Here is a 10,931-nt window from a genome sequence, read left to right as displayed (position 1 = left end):
GTAGGGAGAGAGGGAGGAGACTGGGAGTAAAAGAGTTCTTATGCTGGAGAAGGTTTAAGAAACGCCCACTGACGGATTCTGCCAGTGACTGAGGCAGCCACGAGATAGAGGCTGCTCTGTCAAGAAGGGTTCAGCTATGCCAGACCACCACGAGTGAAGGCAATTTACACACAAGCAATCCCTAGAACCATAACAGTGCTGTTTGCTAGGAGTGAGCCACAAGGTGTTTTCTGTGGGGTGCTTCTTTTGCTGAAATCCCATTTAAACCAGCTGCAGACTGAAAGTGACCAGTTGGTGCATTTCCAAGCAGCGTTTACCAGTCCTGAATATTGTGCAAAAGGATGGCTAGTCTAGGGTTGCCACCTTTCCCTTATAATAAGAGGACCTGCTGACCAGGGAAGCAGTGGGTACTAGGCGGCCGTGTGGGTCCTTGTTGGTTTTACGCGCTTCCTTGACCCTGTTCCTTTATAGAGGGGTTGGGTGGATATTGCAGGCATAGTCTATAGGTACCAATGAAACCCCCTCCCCTTCCCCCCCAAACCACCTCATGACTATTTAAGTGTTTCAAATTTGTGCTGCAGATGAAGACACACACTCCCTTGCAAGAAACAGTTAACAGCCCCAAATTCTCTTAGAGCTTGATCCTTTGAAAATAGAAATGAGTCCCAATTAGTTCAGCTGAATATAGTATGCAGAGGATCGGAGTCTTAAAATGGTGGTTGTTTTTTAAATTATTTAAATAAATATGATGGAAAATATTGTCTAAAGGACTATGGAATTATCACTCTCATCCTTTGGAAGTCTACGTTGACTTTCTGGCACCTGAGACAGAATGATTTGACTTGTCCCACTTCCCGTAGGATGAAAATGAGGAGGGGGGAGGGGAGTTCTGTACACACCAACAAAGAATCTTGATTCCGGTGGGGGGAGGGGTTGTGGAAGTGAGATTGTGGCATGGGGAGGTTGCTAGGCGGTAGAGACACACATCTGCTGGCTGCCCTTCTCCTCCGCCTGTGGTTGGGCTCAGGCACGTGCCCCTGCGAAAACCCCGTGCTCTGCAATCCCATCTCTGAAAGCAGAGAGTTTGAGGTGCGCAGGAACAAGGTCCCTTATGGGAACCATGTGGGGGTAAAATTTATTATTATTGTTATTTTGCAATGAATATGATTAAAGGGCACATCATGTCTGATGTAGATGTTTTCAGTTTCGTTGTTCTGTATGGGACAATGACAATAAAGATTATCATATCATATGTGGACCAGCAAATCCCTAACAACGAAATGGAGAAATCTAACAGACGGTTGCAAAGTTACCTCCTGCGCTGGCCACCTGTTTTAAGGTTCCCCTACTACTCGGCCTGCTTCCTCAAAGGGTAGCTCTGATTTTATTGAGCAGGGGAGGAAGGAGCTCTGGCAGAGGGGCTTCCAGGGAATATAGGACACTCTTGCCTCTGAAGGCAGCCAACCCAGAGAGTGCCTTAAGCTGTCACAACCACTCCATTCTCGATTTCCAGGCCTGCACCCACTTCCTCCATCCAGTGGTGTATCGTGGGTTGCCAGCGCATGGGGCCCGCATGGGAGGGAGGGAAACGGTTGGAGTACGCATGCACACATTCAATGGCCTAACAGTGTCCACGTCATCCAGGAGATTGCAGCCGCAGAGAAAGAGGAGTCGTTCTGTTGTCTGGAGAGGTCACTCCCTGGTTCGCATGGAGAAGCCATTTTCAAAAGAGCCCAGCGACGGAAGCATGCAGCTGTATTGAGGCAGCACTGGATGTTGAAATTTTGTGCCCCCTAACAATTTTGCACCCGGGGCAACTCCCATACCACACCAATACCTCCATCTGTTCAGAAAGGAAGGAAGGCAAGCTTTCCTCAGATGAGGTGGAAGGGGAAGAGAAGAAGGGAGACACTGTGGGATCTCTTGAGTTACTTTCCCTTAACAAGTTATGTTTTTCCCTTCCTGTTCTGTTGTTTATTTTTTGACTTACTTGCTTGCTTAAGCATGAATTGAACTGGTGAGGGGCATGCCTGCCCACCAGATGTACCCTCTAATTTTTTTCCTTCCCTGCCAATGGGGGGGGGGTAACATCCCACACAGACTCCCCTTCCTCCCTACAGAGAAGGAACTTATCGTGCTAAAACCAACTAATCGTGGTAAATACCAACTTTCGCACCTCCATATCAAGAGAAGCTTCCTCTGTTATTCCCGCCCTGCCCCCCCCCCCCCGACACGTAACAAAGGCACAGAAGCACAAACATAGAAATCCTGTCCTGGGATGTTGGGTGAGGATGCCTCTAGGACTCAGGAGGGCTTATGTGTAAGTCAGGGTTTCCCCTTGTACAAAACTGGTTGACAGTGCATTCTGTATCAAAACACTAGAAAAAGAGTTGCCTTTTAGTAGGAGACAGTGGGTGCAGAGTGGGTGCAGACCAAAGGAGACAAATTGAACATATATTTTTGGGCGGTGTACTGCTGGATCCACAATCTGTTGGGCATCCTACTTTTTATGGTCAACTGCGAGAGTGTGCTTGGCATTTGACACATTAAACAAATAAAAGAGCTGATGAAGAGGGTTAACATCTCCAGCTGTTGAAGGAGAGAGAAAGAGCTATCTACTTTGCTGTGCCTCTGCAGGTCTTTGTATTTGATGTCGGCGGGAAGACTTGGAAGCTCTATGACTGGTCGCAAATTACGACAGTGGCGACTTTTGGAAAATATGACCCTGAGCTTATGTGCTACGCTCATTCGAAAGGATCCAGAGTAGTTTTAAAAGGTATCTTCTGAGCAGGGTAATAAGAACATTTTTGTGCAGACTTGGAATGGATGCTTTCTGAAGTATATGTCCCTTGTAGGTCAATGAAGTTTACTTCCATTACGTGCACGTGTGACGGCAAACCTTAATATGACCCTATATGAGAATCACATAACAACTGTGATTCTCATCACAGTTTCTCTGTAGTGTGTGAAAGTGAGTTGTTCCACCAGCTGGTACTATCCGAGAGGCCTAGAACTGGCTAATAATCTCCAGTCTACGTTAAGGTGCCTCTGCTATAAAAGAAAGAAAATAGTCTGCATTGCATTACTTTTGGGGAATCTCTCTTTTGAAGGTTCACAGCTTTAGATGCATGTAGAATCTGCTGCGTTCTTTGCTGACCCACCTAAACAAGTTCCACTGATTTCATAGAGGTTTTTCAGGTAGCCTTTCCCAGGAATGCTGTTCAACTGCCACCACCCACCTTGCTGTGGAAATCCCCAAAGGCATATGGCAAAACATCCTCTCCCTGATTCAACAAAATCAGATTGTGTATTCAGCCACTGCAGCAGCAGATACACATCTGGCATCAGCTTCGCCCAAGGCATGATGGAGAGCGGCAATGGCTGGAAAAAGATAAACATAACATTTTACAAGGGCAGGAAGGAACACCACGGACTGAATAATTGTCACACACAGGAGGAATAAGGATGTAGTTTGAATGTTTCACCTATAGTTTTATACAACCTTTAAATGTGTGAAGATGAATGGATATAATTAATATTGCAGTTGTTGTATAAGGGATTTTTTTTGACTGAAAGGTATTTGAGATGAATATGATTTTGGAACACAGAAACAAAGTAAGTCATCAAACCATCAATTCTAGCGGGAGGCCACCTAAATTATATAATTTGGCATTTGAATGATTGAGATTAGTAATTGTATTATAATTTGGCATTGTTATAATGAGATTATCATTGGATAGCTGTAATTGAAAACTAATAAAAATTATTGTAAAAAAAATACACACCTGACAATCCATCCGCATCTGTATCACAAATTGACTTTATTGAGTTGGTTGTATGCAGCTGTGGCCTGTGTATCCCCATCTGGGGCCACTAATTATTGTGATTGATTAACTGCCCTTCATTAGAGCTATAACAAGATGAATGTGTTTACTTTATTTCCAACCATTTAAAAAATCTTATCTCCCCGCCCCCAAAAGGAGATTCAAAGTCTATAGGTGTAGATAGTAATGAAATAAGTGGTTCAAACTCTAATCCTAAAGTCATGGGGTAGTCTTCTGAGTAAACATATTTAAGATGTCAGTGGTATTTTTATATACAAGGAACAACCATTTTGCACATGTTCAAATCACATGCAACCATGCGGCATTTTCAGACCTGGAAGAGGGCATAACAGGAGGGCATGTCCCGCTGATATGTGCAATGACCCAGAACTGTTTATATAAACATCTCATCTAGTGAAATTTGTATTTACATTTGTATTAATTTGGTGAAAATTTGTTTTGTTTTTTTTAATTGGAAAATCAATAAAAACAATAGGCCAAATATATATATACCGTATTTTTTGCTCTATAAGACTCACTTTTTCCCTCCTAAAAAGTAAGGGGAAATGTGTGTGCGTCTTATGGGGCGAATGCACGCTGTGCAGCTATCCCAGAAGCCAGAACAGCAAGAGGGATTGCTGCTTTCACTGTGCAGTGACCCCTCTTGCTGTTCTGGCTTCTGAGATTCAGAATATTTTTTTTCTTGTTTTCCTCCTCCAAAAACTAGGTGCGTCTTGTGGTCTGGTGCGTCTTATAGAGCAAAAAATACGGTATATTATCTAGTGATGCAAAACTTTGACAACTAATTGCCGTTTGTTCTTTAGGAGACATACCTCTGAAGAAAATTGTTAACCCTGCTGCCAGGACAGCCTGGATAAACCATCAGGTGGCCCTGGCCAAAAGGCAGTACATGGATGGAATCAATATAGACATTGAGCAACAGGTTAAAAAGTATTCGGCCAAATACTATGCATTGACAGCTTTGGTTGAAGAAATGACAGAAGCATTTCACAAAGAAATTCCAGGATCACAGGTAAAAATAAAGCAGATTCCTCTTACAGGTTGTTTACATATCACATGATGAAGTGTGTCACTCCAATGGATGGGATTCAAGGCTCCTGCTGGCATTTCCCATTGTGAGCAAAAAATTTGGTGCTGACTGTAAGTGTAGAACTCTAAATCTATGAAGAACTGCAAAATTCTACAGTGCAAATTCTACAAATACCTTCCAAATCTCCTCAAAGTCATTTCTCCTGCATATTCCCTGTCTTACCTTAATGGCACATGTTAATTTATCATTAATAGCTATATCCCACAGCACTTTATACCATTCTTCCATTTTATATTCTGCTTGCCCCTTCCACTTCCTAGCTATAGTTTGTGCAGCTGCCAATAAATTTGTGAGCAAGTCCTTCATAGTCTCTTCTTATGTGCCTATAGTTGCAGATGATTATGATGGTTGGCATTTCAATTTATTACTCACTCTTCTTCACTGTAAGGTATTTTAAATTGTTGTAACCCATCCTGGGATCTTAATAATAGTAAAAACAATTTAAAACTAATTACAGTCCCAAGAATAGTCTGGGTCCTAAAAATACATTCCCCCCCACAGGTTCACTGTTTGTGAAAAACAAATACAGTGGTACCTCAGGTTACAGACGCTTCAGGTTACAGACACTTCAGGTTACAGACTCTGCTAACCCAGAAATAGTACCTCAGGTTAAGAACTTTGCTTCAGGATGAGAACAGAAATCACACAGCGGTGGTGTGGTGGCAGCAGCAGGAGGCCCCATTAGCTAAAGTGGTACCTCAGGTTAAGAACAGTTTCAGGTTAAGAACGGACCTCCAGAATTAATTAAGTTCTTAACCCGAGGTACCACTATAACCTAAAACCAACTAACCAACTCTTTATCAACTTAAGCCACAATCCCATCTGAGAGCACTGTTGCGTTCTTTTAGTGTATCTGTGCCAGCTTTCTGGCCTTCTGTGAACACCTGTTCTGTAACGGATAGCCAGTGCTTTTTTTCCTTTTAAAAAAAATGTTTAGGGGTACTCTCATTTTCCTACTCATATTGAAATACTGCTCCTCAATGAGTCCAAACTTAGATTCACAAAATGTTTAGGGGTATGCGTACCCCTGCGTACCCCCCAGAAAAAAGGACTGAATTCACAACATATATGTGTTCAGCTAGGCTGTGGGAAAACCCAAATATATGCAAAGTGTGAAGAGCTGGCTGCTCAAATTGTGGGTGGCTGCACTAATGGAGAAAATTGGCAAGCTAGTCTTGAAATTTAGGCTGGAATCCCACACTTATCTGGGTGTGTGCCCCATTGAATACAGTAGGAAATACACCTGAGGAAACATGTATAGAATTCAGCTCTAATGACACTCCCTTGTTATAATTTGGAAAAAATAATGGGCATATATGGGCATATATAAACAAACTTTTTGAGCAGGGGGCCGGTCCACTGTCCCTCAGACCTTGTGGGGGGCCAGACTATATTTGGCGGAGGGATGAACGGATTCCTATGCCCCACAACTAACCCAGAGATGCATTTTAAATAAAAGGACACATTCTACTCATGTAAAAACACACTGATTCCCGGACTGTCTGCAGGCCGGATTTAGAAGGCGATTGGGCTGGATCTGGCCCCCGGGCCTTAGTTTGCCTACCCATGTTATAGGGTATGCTTGTGTGTGTGTGTTGTTACTACAATAACATTGACAATTGTTTCTACAAATAATGCCTGTTTGGTGACAAATGTGCAGTTCTCTTTCCTCCCCAGGTAACTTTTGATGTACCCTGGTGTCCAGAATGCATATACAAAAGAGTATACAACTATACTGGGATAGCTAATTCCTGTGATTTCGTGTTTGTGATGTCTTATGATGAACAGAGTCAGATGTGGTCACGCTGCATACTAGGAGCTAACGCTCCATACAACCAAACCTTAGCTGGTAAGAGTTAGCCTCAGTTTATGGACTATGAAAATCCACTGGACATTGGCAGTAGGCTTAGCAACCCTAAGAACCTTAATTAGAATAAATTATGTAAATTGTGGAACTTCAAATAAATCTGTATATTGCTTGGAAGCGAAACATTAAAACCATGTTTGAGAGAGTTGCGATGCACATCTTTAAGCAGCTCCAGTAGTAGAAATCCCAGTTGTGGATCTTGGTTCTAAAGGAAATGTAGCCACCTTAAAATCTGTCAGCATCTGGTCTCATATTAAGGTGCCTTCTTGATAAGAGTAAGACATAAATCACATGGAAAATGGAATCACACAACACTCTTCAAAGGTAGCTGGCTGCATGTGAAAAAGACTTGGAGGGCTAGTCGTATCTTGAATGTTTCTCAACAGCTTTTGATTTGTTAATGCTACAAACGTAGCTGCAGGCGTGGAAGTAAGAATAAAAAAGCAGGCAGGTAAATGTTAAATTTTATATTAAATTAGGCTATGACAATTATATTCGCATCGGCATTAATCCCAAAAAGCTTGTGATGGGTGTTCCATGGTATGGCTATGATTATACCTGCCGAGGTTTATCTAAGGTAAGAGAAAGACTGCTAATTTCTAACTATGTTTTGCTCACTGTGGTTTATAAAGTTTGTTTTTGTGGGCACGGATTCTACACTGCTTCAAAACTGTTGTAACAGCCTGCGTTTTACCTCCGCCCAATTCTATAAATTTGCACACCGTGGTTGGTGCGTGGTGTACTTAAGCAGAATTTTGTTAAGAAAACGGAGAGCTTGTTAAACAGGAGATATCTTATTTCTGAGAGATTTTAATGGGGTAGTAGACTCTTGTGTGGAGGAGGAATTAAAATATATGCACATGATCTACATAGCGCTTTTTGTGCTTTAGTACATTTGCATGACACAAGTTGTGTTTCTTCAGGACCATGTTTGTTCCGTTGCAAAAATCCCCTTCCGAGGGGCTCCATGCAGTGATCCTGTGGGACTCCAAGTGCCCTACAAAGCAATAATGAAGCAGATAGTTCCCAGATCCCTGTCTGGGATCCTGTGGGATAAGGAACAGAAAGCTCCATATGTGGAATACAAGGCAAGTTGTAAAAAAATCCTTTATATTTTTTTTAAAAAAACCATTTATTTATTATTCTATATATAAAAAAGAAAGTTACAGCAGTGCATCTGTTCATTCAGGATTTAATCCCTCCTGGCAAGAAGCCACCTCATACATTCCTAGTTCCAACACACAAAATTCTGGTAATCTCATGGTGGTCTATCAGCTTTCTGTAATAATTGGAGAAGAGAGAAAATGATAAATGCACAACAGCAATAATTTAACCAAAGGAGGAGGAAAGGTGGACACAAAGTAATCTGTTTATTTTTTTATTTAATTTTTATTGGAATTTTATTTACAACATAACGCAAACCCCCAATACACAAATCCACCCTTATTAAACATGAACTTAACATACAGTGAGTATAACATTCAACAATACAAACAACCAAATAAAAGGCTTCCTTTATCCTGTATCTGGCCTCTTTATTTACTTCTTATAAACTGTTTCCTTTATGAATAATTATTAAGATTTTCCTAATTATATAAATATCCACAAAGTCTCCTGAAGACATTAATAGAAACAAATCCAGGTATGTATTTTAGGGCACTGTTTTGTGAAGTATTCTCTGCATTTTCCTCATGCTTTTTGAAACTCTTGCCTAGTGTGAACTCTAACTGCTTCTGTTAATCTAGCCAGTTCAATATACTCTAACAGTTTATCTTGCCATTCCTTTTTTTGTTGGCACAGTTTCATTTCTCCCAGTTTTTAGCAATTATTTCTTTAAAATTTCTCTTTTAGCTAGTTGCATCAGTCCCTGTAACCAAGTCTGTATTGAAGGGGCTTAGCTTCCCAGTAGCACCATATTGATTTTACTTTTACTGTCAAGCAAGTTTAATAATAATGATAATGATAATGTTCCTATTTATACCTCGCCCGTCTGGCTGGGTTTCCCCAGGCGGATTGCAGCATATCTAAAAAACATAATAAAGAGCACATATCAAGCATTTGAAACCTCCCAATACAGGGCTGCCTTCAGATGTCTTCTAAAAGTTGTGTGATACTTTATCTCCTTGACATCTGGAGGAAGGGCGTTCCACAGGGCAGGCGCCACTGCTGAGAAGACCTTCTGCCTGGTTGTCTGTAACATCACTTCTCACAGTGAGGGAACCGCCAGAACGACAGAAGAAAACTTGCCTACTCTTTCCCATCAGCTTTCTGCAGAATAATTTGCAGAAGATACCAGATCTATTTAACTGGCCAGTGTGTGTATAGTCCTAGTTCAGGCTTCCTCAACCTCGGCCCTCCAGATGTTTTAAGACTACAATTCCCAGCATCCCTGACCACAGGTTCTGCTAGCTAGGGATCATGGGCATTGTAGGCCAAAAGCATCTGGAGGGCCGAGGCTCAGGAAGCCTGCCCCAGTTCCTTGGATTTTTCCTATGCTCATGAACACCTAAAGCTGTGAGGCTGTGTTTGGAAAGAACACAGGGAAAGCACGTTAACATCTTTTCTTCGTTTGACACATTTGCAGGACCCATGGGGCGCTTTCCACCAAGTGTGGTTTGATGATCCCAGGAGCATTTCTCTGAAGGCAGCCTACGTGAAAAAACACGGCTTACGAGGCATTGGCATGTGGCATGCGGATTGTCTCAGCTACTCTGGAGACTCGGCAGCACAAGGGCAGACAGCAGCAATGTGGGAGGCCTTGAAACCAAAGTGACTTTATGAAAATGTGGGATAAAATTTGGACAGCTGTGAATGGCTACTTTCCTTCGTGGGCATACTGCAAAGAGGGGAGAATCCTTTGAAATGTACCTCACCTGTCCCTCACTACAGTAATAAGGCATACTGTGTACTATTGTACCAATGGATTCTTACTGTCATTTATTTATTTCTGTATAAGAAGGGGGGGGGGAATGCTACAGCAATGGCCCTGTGTATGTTACCTTGAGTTCCCTGGAAGAAAGGCAACATAAAAATGTAATAAATGAGTCACCAATCGAAAACCTTCTATAGCTGCCATTGGACCTCATTACTTGACTTAAAACATGCATGCTATGAATGTTGGGCAGTATTTGGGGATATGCTGCTGCAGTTAAAACGACCATCACGCTGCGCAAATGAAAGCCATGCACAATTTCTCATACACAAACTGAAAAATGAACAGTCCATCATTTGGATGGGGAGAAAAAATATTGCATTGCTGAATTATTTGTGGTTTCCATAGCCTAGTTCAAGATGAGTAATTCAGTAGGACAGTTTGGTTGTGTCTTCAGGCCTTCACTTTTAAAAACTATATAACAAAACATTGTTAATAGTTGTATCATGTTTAGGCTTGTTTTTATCAGTTCAGTTGAAGAGGGTTTTTTTAAAGTTCTAAACTTCTTTCCAAAAAATAATTTAATACATTCATTTAAAATTATCTTTATTGGGACGCAGGTGGCGCTGTGGGTTAAAGCCTCAGTGCCTAGGACTTGCCGATCGAAAGGTCGGCGGTTCGAATCCCCGCGGCGAGGTGCGCTCCCGCTGTTCGGTCCCAGCGCCTGCCAACCTAGCAGTTCGAAAGCACTCCCGGGTGCAAGTAGATAAATAGGGACTGCTTACTAAGCGGGAAGGTAAACGGTGTTTCCGTGTGCGGCTCTGGCTCACCAGAGCAGCAATGTCACGCTGGCCACGTGACCCAGAAGTGTCTTCGGACAGCGCTGGCCCTTGGCCTCTTTGAGTGAGATGGGCGCACAACCCTAGAGTCTGTCAAGACTGGCCCGTACGGGCAGGGGTACCTTTACCTTTAAAATTATCTTTAAAACCATTCATACAATGTAACATTATTTTTGTCATGCACCATTTTAGTATTGAAAGAGGAAGCCTGTTGATGCCTAAATATATGTAACACACACACATGTTGCTATCATCTGCAGTGAAAGATGCTATCTATAGTCCTGTGTACAGGACTGTAGCCTAAGTAGCATTTGGGAGTCTGTTCAGAAGTGCCCTGGGTGGGTGAAATGGGAAGCAAATTTTTCCATTGGGCTAGCGCAAGCCTCTTGCACGAGCCTAAATAGCTTGCTCAGTCCTG

At 42.2% G+C, this 10,931-nt stretch overlaps 1 protein-coding gene across 5 annotated transcripts; it reads left to right on the top strand.

Annotated features, from left to right (window-relative positions):
* Positions 1–917: 917 nt before the first annotated feature.
* Positions 918–9,866, top strand: LOC310679561 (di-N-acetylchitobiase-like). 5 transcript variants are annotated; one of them, XM_083445027.1, is made up of 7 exons: positions 923–1,128; positions 2,638–2,776; positions 4,649–4,857; positions 6,724–6,784; positions 7,282–7,379; positions 7,726–7,890; positions 9,387–9,866. In XM_083445027.1, exons 1-7 carry the CDS (start codon positions 955–957, stop codon positions 9,573–9,575), a joined length of 1,035 nt encoding a protein of 344 aa, XP_083301153.1. In that variant the 5' UTR covers positions 923–954; the 3' UTR covers positions 9,576–9,866. The 5 variants fall into 5 exon arrangements, with proteins under 5 accessions (XP_083301154.1, XP_083301153.1, XP_083301150.1 ...); XM_083445024.1 differs by having other exon boundaries at positions 926–1,128; positions 6,613–6,784; XM_083445025.1 differs by having other exon boundaries at positions 927–1,104; positions 6,613–6,784.
* Positions 9,867–10,931: the final 1,065 nt, after the last annotated feature.

This window comes from Podarcis tiliguerta (genome assembly GCF_965153285.1).
Source record: "Podarcis tiliguerta genome assembly, chromosome: 6".
Lineage (NCBI taxonomy): Eukaryota > Metazoa > Chordata > Lepidosauria > Squamata > Lacertidae > Podarcis > Podarcis tiliguerta.
Note: the sequence above shows the minus strand (reverse complement) of the source record. Positions and strands in the feature narration are given on the sequence as shown.